At 33.6% G+C, this 20,658-nt stretch overlaps 1 protein-coding gene across 2 annotated transcripts in view; it reads left to right on the top strand.

The window, feature by feature from the left end:
- The window catches only part of LOC128020865 (contactin-associated protein-like 4), a 96,108-nt gene that overhangs the window by 47,125 nt on the left and 28,325 nt on the right, over positions 1-20,658 (top strand). For both annotated transcript variants that reach the window (XM_052607626.1, XM_052607625.1), the window contains exons 9-15: positions 710-853; positions 2,351-2,519; positions 10,598-10,704; positions 16,527-16,646; positions 18,188-18,385; positions 19,376-19,532; positions 20,481-20,608. In XM_052607626.1, coding sequence (XP_052463586.1) covers positions 710-853; positions 2,351-2,519; positions 10,598-10,704; positions 16,527-16,646; positions 18,188-18,385; positions 19,376-19,532; positions 20,481-20,608 — 1,023 coding nt within the window. The remainder of the gene's footprint in view (positions 1-709; positions 854-2,350; positions 2,520-10,597; positions 10,705-16,526; positions 16,647-18,187; positions 18,386-19,375; positions 19,533-20,480; positions 20,609-20,658) is intronic.

Raw genomic sequence — 20,658 nt, 5'->3', positions numbered from 1 at the left:
TTTGTGTTTGTGTGTATATATATATATATATATATATATATATATATATATATATATATATATATATATATATATATATATATTATGATTTATGTTTTAAATTATGATTTTTATGTTTTAGCTTTATACTTTATATTTATTTCATTGTGAAATGCATCAACCTCTGGTTGTTTTTGTAATGCAGCTTTGATAAATAGTACGCCAGTGTGTTAAAAATGCATTTATTATTATGCAATTTTGTCTGAAGATGTCTGATCTTTCTGTCAGGTTCATTTGACACATTTACATTTATTCATTTATTAGATTATTTTATCCAAAGCAACTTACAGTGCATTCAGGCTATACATTTCAGTGTGTATGTGTGTTCCCTGAAATTGAACCCACGACCTTTTGCACTGCTAACACAATGCTGTACCACTGAGCCACAGGAACCCAATGCAAATAAAGGAACGATCAAGTGCATTGCATTGTTGGATACAGTATTTAAACAAAGGGTGCTTAAGTTGTGTATTGCACATTGTTTATTTCATGCATACAGAATATATACATACTGTACACAGTATGCACACTTCATTTCTGAGCTAGAGTAGTTGGCTAGTATGCACATATACTCTAAGTTTAAGGCAGGAATCTGTTCTTGCGGTTGTATCCAAAAATAATAAGTCGCTGTTATTTGTGCCTGATCCACATGCTGGCTCTTTCTCCACAGGTGCCGGTTTAAATGACGGTCAGTGGCACTCGCTGGAGCTTGCTGTCCGTCGAGGGCGTCTCGTAGTCACCCTGGACAGAACCGACAGCTCTACAGCGTCCACTTCCTTCCCTGTCGCTCCTGACAGCCAGCTATTCTTAGGCGGTAAAAACAACTTTAGCCATCCATCGCCTCCTGCTAACACAAAGCAACACTAGCTCAGAGTAATTTCCCTCTACACGAGCCCAATCCTTCACATTAATCAATCCATCGTTTCACTCAACGCACAGCTTCCGCTGAGAAAAGCGCATTGGTTTAGCTTTCCAGCGTTTCTGAAGCTCTCTAAGGCTTGATTCAGCTTCAGCTCAGTGACTGGAGAGAGAGAGTTACGCCGTCTATAAATGCACAACTGTAGTAGATTTGCCTTGAGCCACAGTCAAACATGCATCATATCATCATCCAATATGACAGTCATGAAGGACAGTTTGTGACGTCATAACTGGATGTGAAACATTTAAGGGTTATTTTCCGACGTGCAATTTGTAACTTTTTGTTCAACGCTGTCCAAATCATTATTGCAGGTAGTATTATTAGCATTGTTGTTATTTTTATGAAAATTAATATAAAGTAAAATATATAACTGATATCAAATACAATTAAATATACACAATTTAATAATAATAAAATAAGAATAATGATGAGAATTACAAATTAGGCTTATTTTATTTCAGTTAAATACAATAACAAAAACTATACTTGTATACAAATAAATAAATAGTGCTGTCAAACAATTAATCATGATAATTTTTTTTTGAAAGAAAAGTTTTTGTTGCATAGTATGTGTGTGTAGTGTCTATATTTATTATGTATATATATATACATACACAAACATGCATGTATATATTATAGAAAAATATGTTGTTTATATATTAAATATATTTATTTATAACATAAATTATATATATGTTTTCAAAATGTATTCTGTATGTATGTGTATTTATATTTACATAAATAATATGCACAGAACACACATATATTTTGCAAAAAAAAAAACTTTTATTTTGGCTGCGATTAATTATGATTAATCGCGATAAAAAATTTTTTTAATGTACACAGAACACATATATTTAGCAAAAAAAAACGTTTATTTTGGATGTGATTAATCACAATTAATCGCGATTATGTTTTTATATATATATATATATATATACAGAACACACATATATTTTGCAAAAAAAAAAAACGTTTATTTTGGATGCAATTAATTACGATTAATCGCGATTAATTTTTTTGGGGGAAATATAAATAGAACACACATTTATTTTGCAAAAAAAAAAAATATATTTTGGATACGATTAATCTTGATTATTTTTTTTTAAATATACACACAACACACATATATATTTTGCAAAAAAACTTTTATTTTGGATCAATCGGATTGGATCAATTTGGATTAATCGCGATTAATCGTTTAACATCACACAAAAAAAATACAGTAGCACTGTCAGTATTTTGGAGCTTTAGTAACGCGATACTTCTGTAATACAGGTAAACCATGCAATCCTAGTTTAATAATGATATTAAAATAACATTGCCATAGCTTAAACGTGTTATTTTGTGTGTATTTGTTCAAATGCATCCTGACGACTCTTTTGTTCTTAGGATGTCCGGATGCAGAACACAGCTGCTGCAGAAACCCGTTCAGTGTTTTCCAAGGATGCATGCGTCTCATCCGGACGGACGGCGCTTTAGTGGATCTCATCCGGGTGCAGCAGATGTTGTTTGGGAATTTTAGTGATCTACAGATGGACATGTGTGGGATCGTCGACAGGTAAGCAATTACACTTTTATGTGAACTCACAAAACATTCTGCTTTCCATTTTCTTCCTTGCTAAATATAAGCGTTTGGCTTGATTACCTAAATACAGAGATTAATTAGCCTGAGAAATTACGCTGAAAATGTATTCGCTAAAAGACGCAGACGATGAGCCTCGGGGAGAACCCGCCCTCGTTTAAATATTTATCCATCTGATCAATCGCAATGAATCAATTTCAGCTTCGTTATAAATGCAACTTTTGTTCACAGTTTAGTTCAGATAGACAAACAGCTTGGACAGCTGGGGTTTCTAAAGTTTCTGCTTATTTGTTTATTTAAATGTTTTTTTGCGTCACCGTTTATGACATAAATTATAACTCAGATTGTGCAGCTTGTTAAGGAGAGTTGTTTTTAAATTAATTTCTTTTAATTTAAAATTATTATTTTTTTAATTAAAAAAAATATATTTTTTAAATAATTGTACAATATTACTTTTGTGATTTAATTGAGATATTATTTTTAATTAAAAAATAAATAAAAAATTATGAATTAAAAATACTAAGTCAATTAAAAAAAATAAGTGTGTAATTTCTGTGGCACTAACAATACTTATTGTTGAACAATATACTGTATCTATATCATCAGCCAACACTGTAGATTTTTTTAAAGTAGTATTATGTGTTAAATAAGAAAAAAAAAGGAAATGAGCATGAACAATTAAATATTTAGTTTCTAATATTGGATATTTAATTATGCATGCTCCTTTCTCATATTTTTACACTTAAATCACCATTGTTATCATTAAAAGCTCATTGTGCAAAAGTTAATTTTTTAATAATTTATTTACACAGGTAAATGTAATTATTTTAACAATATATGTATTTTTTTAACATGTAAACAAATGTTTAACAAAAAAATCAGTCTTTGTACATTATAATTTTTTTTTTATTAATCGTTTAAGTATATTGACTGAAGTTGTTTTTTTCTTTTAAAGCATACGGCAATTAAATTACCTTTTAAAAATAAAAGTTAAGTGCATCCACAATGGAAATGGAAAGTGCTTTACATAAAACATAAAAAAAATACAATAATAAAAAATAACTATAATGGAAATAATTTAATAAGGGAATAAAATAATAATACACACATACTTTGATACAATGCGAATTTTTTTTTGAAATTTCTATATGAATTTGACACAGCTTGTACTGTTTATAACTGAGATGAATTTACTGAAATGATTATTTTATAGAATATAATTGTTTATTTTCATTTGGCAAGGCTGTCTGTAGATTTTGGCGTTATGTTGTGCTTCTGTTCTGCCAAGTACAACAACCAGTGCCAATAATCTCAAAATGGCCAAATATTGGCCCGCTGTAACTAGTATACAGTGTGTTTACTGTACACACATTATGCAATCTTTCTAGTCTGCCAAAGATGAGAAATTCTTACACAAAACTGGATTCAAATAGCAAAATGGGCGTATTGACTGGCTGCCCTGACTCGTTTATCATTGCACACTGTTTGAATGAAGACTAGGCTGTGTTTAGTGTATTCTGCAGGATTCATTGTGAACGTGTTCTCTGTGCTGTTGACCTGTGTGTTTCATGTCAGGGAAAGTTTGCTTCATTTAGCTTGATGCAGAAATGGATTCCTTTGGCTTTGACACTGCAGCAAATCTCCTGGAGACGAGGCTCTTTTCGTGACAGTGCAATTTCTTTCTTCTGTGTTTGACGCTAAATGCACTGCTGGAGCCGAGCTATTGAACGTGAAGGGGACACACTTACTTCTCAAGTGAATATTGTCTTCTCTGACTCTCGATGCGCATGTAGATGTGTTGTCTCTGAAAGTCTCTGGGTTCTGGGTCACGCTCTCGTCTGTCACACTTGTTCATCACACTGAAGACTTCTGGGATTGCTGTTTATTTGTTTGTTTAAACGACTCATTGTATGTGTGTGTGTGTGTTGTTTGAGTTAGTGATCATTCTGCATCATTTGTGGCATGAACAATATCCCATATAGACCGCTTTCTATTTTTTTATTATTTTGAAAAATATTAAATATTTTTTTTTAATTAAAAACGTTTATATAAATAAAAAAATGATGTAATATATGTATAATAAATTCAACAAATGTAAACATTTAATGAAATGTGTTACTTGCAATTTCTTTGTGATAAGACATTTCTGGCAATTTTTTCAGTGTACATTATAATGTTATATTTTAAGTGTTTTTCGTCCCATGTGGACAATTGTGTCAAATTTTATTCCTAGTTTTTATTCATTTTTATTTTGGTAAACTAAATTAAAATTAGAAATATTTAGACTATCTGATATACACAGTACAGACCAAAAGTTTGGAAACATGACTATTTTTAATGTTTTTGAAAGAAGATTCTTCTGCTCGTCAAGCCTGCATTTATTTGATCAAAAATACAGAAAAAACAGTAATATTGTGAAATATTATTACAACTTAAAATAATAGTTTTCTATTTGAATATACTTAAAAAAAAAAAATTTATTCCTGTGATGCAAAGCTGAATTTTCAGCATCATTCCTCCAGCTTCAGTGTCACATGTAACATCAGTCGATCACATGATCATTTAGAAATCATTCTAATATTCTGATTTATTATGAGTGTTGGAAACAGTTCTGCTGTTGAATATATTTGATCAATAAAAGGTTAAAAAGAACTGCATTTATATAAAAAAATAATAATAAATTTTCTTTACTATCACTTTTTATCAATTTAACACATCCTTGCTGAATAAAAGTATTGATTTTATTTTAAAAAAAAAGAAAAAAAAATACTGACCCCAAATAACTGACCAGTAGTGTATATTGTTATTACAAAATATTTATATTTTAAAAACAAAGCTTCTTTTTTTCTACTTTTTATTCATCAAAGTATCCTAAAAAAGTATCACATGTTCTGAAAAAATATTAAGCAGCAGAACTGTTTCCAACTTTTATAATGAATCATCATATTAGAATGATTTCTAAAGGATCAGTTGGTAATGTCTATGAACACTTAACACACTGATCTCATTGCATTCTGTTGTACATTTTATTTTCAGAAACTAGTATCTACTGCAGTTTTCCGTATGGATCTGACCAGAGGAAGTTGTTTTGTTATGCAATGACACGGGAGGAGTGTTGTGTGATGTACTGCTCACTTTGACTAAAGCGCTGAGTCGGTGTTATTGTAACGGTGAATAATGGACAGAATACACTACACTTTTTCACCCAATCTGGACTCACACTCCTCCTCAACTCACTGAAATACAGCTGCTGTGTGGAGGATCGTTATATAAGTCCCGCCCATCACTTTAAAGAGCCAATCAGAGTATTGAAGTGAGGGTTTTCCAACAGAAGCATGTGAGGCCTGTTTTTATTCTGTCACTTTAAATTGCGCATAGCTACACAAGGAAACAAAACAAAGAGGTAATGAGTGTGAAGCGCTGCTGTTTATCATGCACACCGTTGCGTCGCATCCATTCATATCCTCTCACTGCAGTAAAAGAGCATCATGCCCACAGATCCTGTGTTTTGTGTTAATGCAAAGCTGTCTCGTTGTTTCAGCAAATACAGCGCTGCATGGGTTTCACTCATCATCCACCGGTCCTGCACTAATTCTCTTTTTGCATTGAAAGAAATGACCTGCATCAGTTTTTTGGTCTGTGGTTTGAAAGAGCTACAGATGTGAATTTTCTCAACAGTTTAAGCAGATGCTGAATGCGGCGAAGCAGTTCTGTGTCATGAGAATTTACTGTTAATTAAGTCTTTGTAATTCCTTTCATTACAAACATGATTCCTTTGGATGCTAATGAGTCTTATTCACTAAAGTCAGCGATATTTGCCTGGTGCAATTAACAAAGTGCTTTTAGCAGCCACCTAAAGCAAGACTTAGAATTTCATTTAATGTTTTATGCACTGTGTGTTGATCATGGCAGCACTAATTCATGAAACAATAATCAAATGATGTTGAAAAGCATTAAAGCAAGCTGTATATCCACACATGCAGTGGAATTCATTATGCTTTTTGCATTTTAAGGAGCTGGTAAGATGTCTGGATCACTGCTGTACAGTCACAGTAAAATATGTTCAGAACTGATTCACACGATGGGAAATTATTTTGGGTTTGTTTCAGTATGATTCACTGAAAAATGAACATTTGCTGAAAATGTACTCGCCCTCAGTTCATCCAAGATGTAGGTGAGTTAGTTTTTTCATCAAATTTGGAGAAATCTAGCCATTGCATCAGTGTCTCATCAATGGATGCTTTGCAGTGAATGGGTGCCGTCAGAATGAAAGTCCAAACAGCTGCTAAAAACATCACAATAATCCACAACACTCCTAACCATTGCTTCCAGCAAACATACAAGTCTGTAATCCATAATAACACTTGAAAACCACCAATGAAAAAGTGGTATGTTCTGAATCAGGAGAGAAATCTGCACAGATCAAGCAGCGTTTAAAAGCTATAAATGGTGTGGATTATTGTGATGTTTTTATCAGCTGTTTGGACTCTCCTTCTGACGGCACCCAAGTGATGCAGTGCTAAATTTCCCCAAATCTGATCATAATCAGCAAGTTTACATTTTTAGGAAAACTATTTCTTAAAAATAGCATACTGTCGATGTTGAGGAGTTGTTTTCTGCTGGTGAGGTCAGCTGAAGGGTGCATTATTGGCCTGGCTTCTGTCCGTCCTAATTTCCTCTGCTTGACCTTTGACCCCCAGGTTGGAGCTGCGAGTCACACATCAAGGGGTGGAGTTGGAGTTGTTTCCTCTGCACCTGCTGCACTTGTCTTTCAGGAGGTGACTTCAGCCCTGCGGGCCGCCGTTGGTTGTCACCTCTCTGTGATTAGGGTCACGACGCGTGACCTTTGGCTGCCGTTGTGGAGCTCTGAGTATCGGTGAAGGGATGGGAAGGGCAGCGTAGGGCTCGTGTGTTTCGACGCCGTCAAGCTTCTGCTCAGAGCTCGCTGTCCTCACACACATTCTGCTTGAATAGATTTATTTTCTGTTCTGTCCTGCAGCAGAGGCGGTTTCTGTCTGAAGGAGTTTTTATGTTTGATTTTATTGTTCACGAGGCAAGCGCAGCATTGAAATTCATCTGATTTTCTTCACCACGAAACATGCTGACTCCTTTCAAACTATGCTCCCTGCATCATTTTTGCTATTTAAGACGTTTTAGAAGTCTTGTCATTTCGGGAAATAGTTCAATTCTGTTACATTTATAGAATGTGTGTGATTCGAAATGTAACTTGACAGTGATGATGTCACAGTACCCATTTGAATTCCGTCTGGACTTGTTTTTGTATTCTGCCTGAGAAAACCAATCACAGTTCAGTATGCAAATTACTGGATTGTGATTGGTGTTCTCTCTCGCAGAACGCAGACTTCTTGAGTTAAACTGATTACCTTTACGTTTCTAACTTACACTACTAGTTCTGTTTTGTCTGGTTGAGACAGAATGTGGTTTTCCAGTGAAATCTTGCTCCTGTTTCTCATATTTCCATGCCGTCTCCAGTTTCACAGTAGATGTGTCCTTCAGGCTGAGATGCTTGTGGAATATCATATTCCCAGATGTCAACCCGTATTCATTAGCCGAGACCTCTTTTCTTAAAAAAAAAACATCTGTCCGAGTTTATTTAAAGTCAACATGGATCAAAATTTGACCCTGTTTATTTATTTTTTTTGCTGTTCTTATTGAGAAAGATTCATCACTGCACTGTAATCTAAAAATAATGTTCGTCTTCATAATCTTTCATGAAAATTTAATAGCTTGCTCTAACACATTTTGTTTGTGCACTTGTTTCTCTCCTAAGCATTATAGAGAAGTAGTAAAATGCTCATGTAAAATGTTTTGCACTGCACAAAACCTTGACAGACATTACACTATCATTCAGAAAGAAATGAATACTCTTATTCAGTGAGGATGCATTGAATTGATCAAAAGTGTCAGTAAAGACATGTATGATGTTAACAGTCGATTTCTATTTCAAATAAATAATGTGTAGCAAGGTTTCACCAAAAAAAAGAGAAATATTTCCTTATCAACTTTAGAATGATTTCTGAAGATCATGTGACACTGAAGACTGGAGGAATGATGCTGAAAATTCAGCTTTGCGTCACAGGAATAAATTATGTTTTAGAATATATTCACATAGAAACCATTTATTTTGAGTTGTAATAATATTTCACAGTTTTTCAGCTTTTACTGTACTTCTCGTCAAATAAATGCAGCTTTGGTGAGCAGAGGAGACAAAAAACACATACGAGTGCATTCATAGACCTTTAGTTCTTTTGTTTATGATTGATGTATATTCATCTCAGATTGTCTAGAGTAAACACAAGTGTTTGGCATGTCGTTCTTGGGTTTATTCTTTCTGTGTGTGTCTCGTTCTGTCTCTGTGTGTGTCGGTCTGATCATTACTCGCGGTGACAGATTACAGGAGAACAGAGGAGTCCGGCTGTGAAGCGGCTCTGTGTGAAGCAGACCGCTGACGTTCACTTGTGTCCCTTGCAATGGGCCTAAAAATCTCTGATGGGATCCGAGCCAACAAAGAGACACGGCTCTCAACATGCTATCAGCGTACATGAACCAAAAAGCGTGGTTTCATTTTTTTTCCCCATGGTTTGAAGTGTCTTTTTGAACGGAATGAAAGACACACTCGATCCTGCTCCGATTATAAAGCTACAAAGCGTGAAACCGGAGCAGAAAGTGTATCTATCCTGACCACAGAAAGCACAAAGAGCATTTGAACAGATCCTCTTAGACCATCATTGTGGCCACAAATGGAAATCTGGTGAAAGATGTCAACTGTAAAGTGAGTGCTGGTAACACAAGCATGCAAATCCTCCCGTGAGAGTCGGGAGAGGCTGGGAATTGTTTTTCGGCTCAGGCAAGGACATTGTGAGATGACTAGAAAGGATTCACTTTACAAAGGGAAATTGGAAGGTGTTTCGTGGTCAAAGCGGCTGCTTTGAATCCCTCGGTTAACCTTGCTTTGCTCTCAGCAAAACTTTATAGCTTCTATATCAAGGCAATGTGGCATAAATTATTATTAGTGGTGTTTGCTAAGTCAATCTTGAGGTTAATGGTGTGATGAAACCTCTAACACAAAGTATTAAAGTTCAGCGTGTGTGTCCTGCAGAGTTTGTGTTCTCAAATCAGGTGTTTTTATTTCACTAGCTGTTATTTCAAATGTGTTAGTCGAGGCTTTTTGCACCGAAAAAAACATGTTAGATTTTGCAAACCGTGCAGAATCTGCAAAATGCTAATAATTACTTTAAAGCTTTATAGTTTAATTAATGGCTTTTCAGGGCAGTGCTACATAAAAAAGTTTTTTTATTTATTATTAATAGTTTGCAGATTCTGTGAAGTGTGTGTGAACTAATGACTAAGTGAAAATGTTCATGCATATTTTTTCACCCTCCCTCGGAATTAAACGGGTGTTTTGTTCCTTTATATTTTAGACCTTACAGTGGCAAACAGTTATATGTAGAAATACATCACTCAATTAAAAAAAAAATCACTTTTTTTAGTTAACAGTTTGCAAACCAATTGCATGAGTGTTTTGATCTAATTCTATGCTTATTTTGTCACATTTTTGTTATCTACTAATTCTGAAGTGATGGTTTGTGTGACCCAAATTTAAGTCATTGTTTGATTAATTAATATTTGATATTGATTTGCATGCTTCAAAACACAATGATGGTCATTTCAAGTCTAATGTGTCCTGTTGCACATTATTTGACTTTGACTTTTTATCTCACAATTTAAAAATAAAAGTCTGAATTGTTAGCTATAAATGCAAAATTGAGACTAAAAGGTGGAAAGAAGCGTGTGATTTACATGCGACTGTCATACTGTCAGAATTCCTCCTATATGTCACTAAAAGTGTAGCGTTAAAAGTCACTGTTTCCCGCTCCAGGATCAGATAAAGCCCACAGCGAGGTTTTCAAACTGTCTACAAAGGCTGCATGTGTAATGCCGAATGATTGCACTTCTCTGTATCTGATTGTCCTTGAGATCAAACATCAGATATGATTTTCCATGTCCTGTTTCTTTTTTTTTTTCTTTACCAGATGCTCCCCGAGTCGCTGTGAACACGGAGGGAGGTGCTCGCAGTCGTGGAGCACGTTTCACTGCAACTGTTCTTCCACGGGCTACAGCGGAGCGACCTGCCACAGCTGTAAGAACGCTTCTGAAATACAGACCACTTCCTGCACACACTTCAAACACTTCCTGTGCACTGATTCCTTCCACACTCAGAGTCAGGGACGGATCAGGAGACAAATGCAGAGACACTAGTGCTAAACTTGATAAACCTTGGTTACAGTGACAATAATTTCTCAATTTATAGAATACAAAATCAACGCTCATCAGCCTTTGGATTTTGACATTTTGAATAAAATAACAACATTCATATTATTATTATTATACGTATTCATGTTCACATAGCTCTACTGAATAGCATTCATTAGTATTTCATTTAGTTTGCATGAAGAAATCTTGATATATTTACGTTTGCTTAATATTTCCATAAATTCTATTCTATTCCAGGGTTTAGCATTTACTTTTTTTCCCCAAGGAGCATAATTTAGGAGCAATAATTTAGGAGTTAACAAGCACAACTTTGGATTTTAATAATGCATTAGTAAATGTTGGAATTAAAATTTGTATTAACATTTAATAAATGCTGTAGAAGTGTTACCCTCATTAGACTAACAGGACAGTATTTGATGTTAGAAATAACAAGGAACAAATTTAGAAGCACATTACAAAATATTCTTTTCAATGTTAAAACTCCTCAGTTTTCTCAGTAAGCCTAGATGTTGATAAGCCTTTTTAAAAAACATTATCTGAATGCTTGTCAAATGATAATTGGGAGTCAATCTCTGTACCTAAGTATTTCAAAGATCCCATCCATTCAACATCTCTACATTAACTAACAAAGGTTCACAGAGTGCTCATATGTTGTATGTTGCCCCATAACACATTTATTTAGTTTTACTAATGTTAAGCTGCAGATAACTCTCCTCTGTTAAAATGTAATAAAATTAACAAAACAGAGGTAAGTATCTAATGACTGAATATCCTTGACACATACCACCAGTGCCATATCATCTGCATATTTTATAAGCGTCAAATTTTCAGTATCACAGATCGTTTTATTTACATAAATAGAAAATATAATTGGTGATAAAACGCACCCTTGAGGAACGCCAGTATTTAAAATCACGTTCTCTGACTTTTTCTCATTTACTAATACATGCAAAAAAACTATTAATGCATAAGGGTTTGGTGTACCTCTCCAACCTCCTTAAAATAATGATTGTGTTCACAGTATTAAAAGCGGAGGAACAATCCATAAATAAAATCCAAACCCACAATATGCCACATCAAAGTAATTTCCAACCTTATCCATCAGAGTGAAGATGACATCTTCAACTCCACGCCCAACTCTGTAAGCAAACTGCAAGGGATCCAATTTCCCAATCATTGCTTTAAAGAGTTGCTGACAAACCACTCTCTCCATTCACTTACAAAGCACAGATGTTAAAGCCACTGGTCTGTAGTATATAAGGTCCTTAGCATGTGCTTTTTTTGGTAGTGGAACATAATAATAATTAAAAAAAAAAAACATAACAAACAAACATTCCCTCAGCACCTTATCATTTAATTTAAAATAAAATGTATGCATTTAGTAGACACTTTTATCCAAATTGCATTCAGGCTAACGGTTTTTACCTAGCATGTGTTCCCTGGGATTCGAACCCCCAACCTTGCGTTGCTAACGCAATTCTCTACCACTTAAGCTACAGGAACTTAAGCTTTATTCTATCAGGCCCTGTTGTTTTTTTGGGTTTAATTCGTAATAAAACCTTTTCCAGAGTCTTTTCCTCTGTTATTATAGGGGGAAATACCGGATGCCCTAAGGGAGTCCATTTTTCCTCAGAATTTGTATTAAAACGAGCATAAAACTGATGCAATTCAGTAGCAAAACAGGTAGAATCAAAACACTGAATATTATGTTGCTTCTGATTCCTCCCCATCATACTATATACTTATCCCAGAACATCAAAGAAAATTGAATTCCAAATGATATGAGGCCTGTAAGGAAACAATATAAAACATGACGCAAGGTCAGGCGCTCATTAGCGGCAGTTTTACACCCTTATGGATTGACAGTCCTCGGTGACGTGAAAAGGCCCATTTTTTTGTGCCGTAAAAGAGTGTGGAACAGATTTGGGCTGAAAAGAAGCACTCATCGCTCAAATGTTTAATAGCGGCAGCATTTAAGACGTTCACACTTGAGCTGTTTTAAAGGGTGAGCATTATTGAGAGGGACTTTATAGAGCGGCCACATAATTAGATCTCAAATAAAGCTGCTGTCAGCCAGAGGAGCGTTTGAGGTTTAAAAATGAAAGGACAGTTTTACAACAGTACAGTATAGTGTAATATATCTGCACTTTCACTGATTTGTATATATTTGTTATGGATATTATGTGTTTTAGATGTTAACCAAATAGAGACTGAATTGAATGTACAGTAATGCTGCTCAGACATAAATATAGATTTATTTATTTATTTATTTATTTATTTTGCTTTCAGGGGAAATAATTAACCAGAACTGCTGTTTAAAAATATATTTATAAAAATTACAATATATATTTGAGCTTCACTCATATGAAATATGAAACAGAATGCATATAGATTGTAAATATTTTCCTTGAAAGGGAAACCTAAATATCATTTATATATATATATATATATATATATATATATATATATATATATATAATATGCAATATTTATTATATAATATATGCATGTAGTGAGTGTATATTGATTAATTTGTTTAAATTTTAATTGCTTTTCTGGGCTTGCGATCAAGTTATTATAAAGCTTTATTAGTTCTCAAATCTGTCCATAAAAATCATTCTCTTCTATCTCATGTGTGTGAAATCTGAAACAGATTGCATATAGATTGTAATTATTTTCCTTGAAAGTGAAACCTAAAGTAATCCATATCCTCGCTAAGTACCTTAATATATAGTTAACTTCCCCTTTATGTGTTGCATCATGAATTCAGAGCTACGAAACAGATGCAGATGGTCATAATTAAAGCTGCTTCGTTTGCCTGAGCGCTTGCAAAATTGATGGCAGCACACTTCAGATGAAACACTAATTCATTTTATAAAACTCAAATAGACTAGGAGGTTTAATTTTACAAATATGCCATGCAAAATTAAGTGGACAATATATGGTTCTCGTAATTGAGATTTGAATGCAGTGCTTGCGTGATATTACAAAATATATTGTGTTAAAATGGCTGAAAATGAATGTGAGCCAAAAAGAGAAATAGTTGCAGTAAATTCAAACTCCAGTTTAACACAATTAGAACATATAATGTGATCAGTGGCATAATGAAGTGAGTTAAAAAACCTTGTCAACATCCTGCCTTCACAGTCGCTTCACACTAATTACATTTCTGTTAAAAGTTCAAAACAGCACTTTTCATTTAGTTGAGCTTATACTAAAATAACTAAAACAGAAATGGAAATAAAGATGAATCAAAACGGTATAGACCTATGAAAAATGAACAACAATGACATAAATATGCACCAAAAAAAAAAATATATATATATGGATTAGTGTTAATACAATAATATATGTATACTAAATATTTTAGGGTAATAAAATTGTACATACTGCAGTTTTTCCTCTGTACTGTTGTTTTGTCATATACAGTAAATTATTAGTTTATTGTAAATGTGTGCATTAATATTTTAGTTTTGATGCTATTATCCTAATTATTTTGTGCCAGATAAATACTGCTCTTTTAAAGTGAATTATTTGATCTAGTAATTACATGATTCAATGCAAACCAATACAGGCAAACCATTCTGATAAATGTTTACATTTTATGTGTCCATAACGAAACCATTTCTGATTACTTGAAAGAAAACATCCTGAGTACCTTTTTGTTTATTTATTTTTGTTTACTTGATTGCATTTCATCTATTTGCGTATGTAAATTTAGATTACATTGCATATATTTTTAAAGGCTGTTTTCTCAAAATGAGTTCTTTCTCCACTTCAGCAGCACTAATATACACCAAAACTTACAGTTTTTATATTCTGAAGGTTTTTACTGTGGGGTTTATATATCATGTGCCTGTTTTTATTTTTTCACTTCATCGATTTGTGACTGTAGATTTTAATTACAATAGATATCTTTAAATGCTGGTTTCTCAAAAAAGCACTAATATACACCAAAACTTACAGTTTTATTCATATCTATATTCTGAAGGTTTTTACAATGGGGTTTGTTCATATATCATTTCCCTTTTTTTATTTTTGCACTTCATTTGTGACTGTAGATTTCAATAACTAAAGGCAGTTTTCTCAAAATGAGTTTTTTTTCTCCACTTCAGCAGCACTAATATACACCAAAACTTCCAGTTTTATTAATATCTATATTCTGAAGGTTTTTACTGCGAGGTTTGTTCATGTATCATTCGCCTGGTTTTATTTTTCCACTTCATCGATTTGTGTCTGTAGATTTCAATAACTAAAGGAAGTTTTCTTAAAGTGAGTTTTTTCTCCATTTCAGGAGCACTAATATACACCAAAACTTACAGTTTTATTAATAGCTATATTCTGAAGGTTTTTACTGTGAGGTTTTTTCATATATCATTTGCCTGTTTTTATTTTTGCCCTTCATCGATTTGTGACTGCAGATTTCAATTACAATAGATATCTTTAAAGGCTGTTTTCTCAAAATGAGTTTTTTTCTCCACTTCAGCAGCATTTATATACACCAAAACTTAGTTATATTAATATCTATATTCTGAAGGTTTTTTACTGTGGGGTTTGTTGAGGTATTAATTGCCTGGTTTTATTTTTCCACTTCATCGATTTGTGTCTGTAGATTTCAATTACTAAAGGCTGTTTTCTCAAAATGAGTTTTTTCTCCACTTTTAGCAGCATTTATATACACCAAAACTTACAGTTATATTAATATCTATGTTCTGAAGTTTTTTACTGTGGGGTTTGTTCATGTATCATTTGCCTGTTTTTATTTTTGCACTTCATTGATTTGTGTCTGTAGATTACAATAACTAAAGGCAGATTTATCAAAATTAGTTTATTTCCCACTTCAGCAGCACTAATATATACCAAAACTTACAGTTTTATTAATATCTATATTCTGAAGGTTTTTAGTGTGGGGTTTGTTTATATATCATTCACCTGTCCTGTTTTTATTTTTGCACTTCATCGATTTGTGTCTTTAGATTTCAATTACTAAATGCTGTTTTTTCAAAATGAGTTTTTTCTCCACTTTAGCAGCACTAAAATACACCAAAACTTACAGTTTTATTAATATCTATATTATGAAGGTTTTTACTGTGGGGTTTGTTTATATATATAAAATTGCCTGTTTTTTATTTTTTGTACTTAATCGATCTGTGACTGTAGATTTCAATTACAATAGATATCTTTAAATACTGTTTTCTCAAAATAAGTTTTTTCTCCACTTCAGCAGCATTTATATACACCAAAACTTACAGTTTTATTCATATCTATATTCTGAAGGTTTTTACTGTGGGGTTTGTTCATGTATCGTTCTCCTGGTTTTATTTTTGCACTTCATATCTGTATTCTGAAGGTTTTTGTAGGAAGGGTTTGTTCATATATCACACACCTGACAAATATTTAACATTTTCATCCTAAAAATATGGTTAAAATGTTGTTGGCGGTATTCAAAGTACCTCAAGTACTGGAATCAACACCATATGACCATCCATACAGAATGTAAAACATTTTACGTAACATAAGTTATGTTTTTACAAGAGCTGCATTTTCACACATCTCAGCTTTATGTGTAGACAGAATTTTTTAATGCACACTCGTTTATGTATGTTACCGATATTATTCACAGTGTTGAACGTAAACAGCTTCAGCTCATTATCTCTCCACACTAACCTACTGCTTCTGTGTTTACAGCCATTTATGAAGCATCGTGTGAAGCATACAAACACAAAGGAAACACATCTGGCTTTTACTACATTGACGTGGATGGAAGCGGCCCCATCAAACCTCAACTAATCTACTGCAACATTTCAGGTGAATCTCACGCAGCGAATCCGAAGTGATTAAATCCTTTTAAACAGTCTGTAATTGGGACTTTAATCCACAGCTTTTGATCCTTCATGCATCGTGTCACACCCCGCGGAGGAAGTCAGCTGTGACACTCGCGGAAAAACACACTTTAGAAGAAGCAGGCAGATCAACCTTTGAGCCTGTCTGTGCAATGTTCACTTGTACAAAAAAAGTTTTATAAGGCTTTTACAGTCTGATGCTACAGAAGAGGCTTGTATGGCTCTTTTGGAAAAGCATCACGTCACCTTTGATAGATCCTTACTTCTCCTTTGTTAAAGTCAATGTGAAATCCAAATTGACTCTATTGACTTCCTTAATATACATTGCTAGTCTTAACTTGCATTGATTCACCAGTGCAGTTATATGCAAAAGAATAAGTATTTACTTAAGTTTCTTCATAACCATTTCTAAAAATTACTTTCTTTTTCTTCATCCAGTCAATTCCCCATGGTTACATATAAGTATTTTCTCATTTAGCATCCTATTTCACATCCATGTTGTTTTAATATTATTAATATTTTTAATTACTTTTATTTTAAAGTTGTTTGTATTTTACTTAACATGGTGTAAATGTACATCTTCCATTTATTAGTATATAGTATAATATACAGTATATAGTATTTTTTTTACTATTTTGATTTAGTTGAATTTTTTATATTTTCAGTTTTAGTGATATTGTTATATGTTTGTCTTTTTTGTCTGTTACATGCAATATTATAGTATTTATCAATATTTCAGATATTTTTTGTATTTATATATTTTTTTGTTTTCATAATAATTTAAGTCTAAATTGTAGTAACATTAAATATATTTTAATAATAGTGTGCAATATTATACCAATACCAATATAATTTGTATTGGTATATACTGTTTTTCTAATATTTTGAATTAGTTTTTATTTTTTATAATTTCAGTTTTAATTCTAGTTTAAGTATTACTGCATGTTTTTGTCATTTTTATAAATACATACTTTTGTATATAGTATTACAGTATTAATATATTGAATCAGTTTCAATTTTTTTATATAATTTATACTGTAATTTGTGTTTATTTTTATTTTAGTTTTAGGTTTTATATATATATATATATATATATACAGGTATTTGTGTGTGTGTGTATGGTGTGTGTACATTTATAGATTTATGCATTTTCTGATATGACACTGTATAAGTCAACTGAAAACATTAAAAATGTAATTTCTTGATTTTAACATAGTAAAACCATTATAAAGAACGTAAAATAAAACAGCAATACTCTCTAAAGCACCTCAAGAACCCAGTTCAGCCCAAAATAGCTCTTTATAAACATTCTTCAAGCCCAAGAGCCTGCGTTTATGATTGTTTAGTATATAGCCCATGCTTTAGGTTTTTTAATGAACATCCTGTGACCTTTTGACGCTCATGTGACTGTTGCACAATGTGAAATCAACAAAGCTCTGAGCTAAAACATCGTGCATGTGTATCTTTTTAGCCTTTTCATCAGTCCAATCCCTATTTTCCCTGCAGATAAAGCATGGATGGTGATCCAACATAATAACACGGAGCTTACCAAATTAAAAGTGTCCTCTGGAATAAATCAGCATTTAGCCCACTTTAACTATTCCGCCGAAGTGGAGCAGATCCAGGCGATTATTACCCAGGCGGAGTACTGCGAGCAGGAGCTCTCCTACCACTGCAAAAACTCACGGCTCTTGAACACACCAGGTAAGCCTTTTTTATTAGGAGTATTGATCGCCCCCTACCTATGAAAGGTCAGGCTTATTAAAACCTCGCTCCATCCGCAGAAACATGACGCTTACGCAAACGACTCAAACTGATTGTTATGCTCTTGGTTACGAACAGCTCAGTTATTTTTTTCTGCATTAAATTAATTGAAAGTCACCTTCAGGGTAGATTATTCATGTGCATGTGCACCTTTGAAGAGCTCTTATCATGTTTGTTTGTGTGGGTTTGTCATGGGCGGTTTGGTTCGGTGTCTAACGCAGGGTGATAGCGGTTCTCTAGTCTCTCAAATAAACATGAAACATCCACACAAATGGTAATTACGCCCATTAGTTTTCACATTATCAGAGTTCTTGATGAGACTGGGAGAACACGGTGTCGTGCGTAAATAAGAAATGTTGGAAATGTCAGATAAACAGTGATGAAAATAGCGTGCTCATCTCGATTAAACCTGGAACGATGCATGGGAGACTCACGAGATCTCTTTAACATTTAAATGTTTTCTCTCAAACAGCAATGATATTGAAAAAGCAAACAGATATTTTCTGCTTCTCAGGTGTTTCTCATAAGAAGAGGATCTCAATCAACTCATGCATCATCTCAAAATGACTAGCAGAACTCATAGCTGTCAAACATTTCCCAACAAATTCAGCGTTAGTCATGTTTCTCAGATGATTCTCTAGAGAAAAAGGCAAACAGTGAAATCTCACACATCTGAAAAATGACTGAAATTTCTGCAAGAGTCTTCAGCTAAAAATTCTGAGATCTTAAAATAAATTCCAACATTTCTTCCGAGGAACTTGACTAGAAACATTTGATTTCCCATTTCTCAGATGTTTCTCATGAGAAAAGGACCTCGGTAATCTCGCTTCCTGTCATGCTTATCAGTGTCTCGGTGTGTTAGTGCACCGTCAGACTTGTGATCGACGCTGTGTGTGTGTGTGTGTGTGTGTGTGTGTGTGTGTGTTGCAGACGGCGCTCCGTTCAGCTGGTGGGTGGGCCGGTCGGGCGAGGCACACATGTATTGGGGCGGTGCGGTGCCGGGCAGTCAGCAGTGCGCCTGTGGCCTGCAGGAGAACTGTGTGCATCCCGAACACTTCTGCAACTGTGACGCCGACAGCAAAGAGTGGTGCGACACACTCACCCAGCTCATATTACAACACCCAATCACATCAGAATAAGACAGAGTGTCCATGGAGCACAAAACCAGTTCTCAAGTGTCAATTTAAGTGTTTAAATTGTGATTCTGAAAGCTGGATAAATAATAGGGTTTGAAACCTATTTGAAAATCTGAAATCTGAGGGAGCAAAAAAATCTAAATATTGAGAAAATCATCTTTAAAGTTGTTCAAATGAAGTTCTTAGCAATGCACATTACTGATAAAAAAATTAAGTTGTAATATATTTACAGAATGATTTTTTCAAAATATCTTCATGGAACATGATCTTTACTCGATATCTTAATGATTTTTGGCATAAAAGAAAAATTGATAATTTTGACGCATACAGTTTTTTGTGTGTGTGTGTTTGTGTGTGTGTGAGAACCTTATGGGTAAATACTGAGGAATGATTGAATGAATGAATGATGCATTTATATACTTTAAAATTAAGTGAAATTATCACTCTTTTAAGTAATTGTTTTTAAATTATTTATTCTGCATTTATTTATTTATTAAATTGCATAATCATCAAAAAAACAAAAATCTAAGGATTTTATTAAGATGCCGTCCTGATGCAATAAACAAATTAGGTTTTACAATGTTGGTTCACTTTTTAACTTTGCTTTTTTGGGGAAAATGTTCTTTCAATCCAATGCAATGCAAAAAAAAAAAAAAAAAAAAAGATTGTTTATGCATTATATATTTCATACCTGACCCAGGATTACTGTTCAAACACTTTTAAACAAAATATAAAACATTTATATAAATGCCACAATTATGCAATAAATATGTTAAGTTTTACAGTTTTGCTTCTCTTTTTTCCCTGCATTACAGGAAATGGAAATGCACTTGCAATGCAGAAAATTTTTATAAAGAAATGCATAAGTAAGAGATGATTTGATTGGATTTCTTTGGCAGGTCAAATGACTCCGGGCTGCTGTCACATAAAGAGCATTTGCCGGTGCGAGCTCTGACTCTGGGTGACATCAGCAGATCGGGTTCAGAAGCTGCTTACAGAGTGGGACCCCTGCAGTGTTACGGTGACAGTAAGTACCTCACGATTTTAATATGAGCGCACTTATCACTCTGCACTTAC

Source organism: Carassius gibelio, chromosome A10, assembly GCF_023724105.1.
Source record: "Carassius gibelio isolate Cgi1373 ecotype wild population from Czech Republic chromosome A10, carGib1.2-hapl.c, whole genome shotgun sequence".
NCBI lineage: Eukaryota > Metazoa > Chordata > Actinopteri > Cypriniformes > Cyprinidae > Carassius > Carassius gibelio.
Note: the sequence above shows the minus strand (reverse complement) of the source record. Positions and strands in the feature narration are given on the sequence as shown.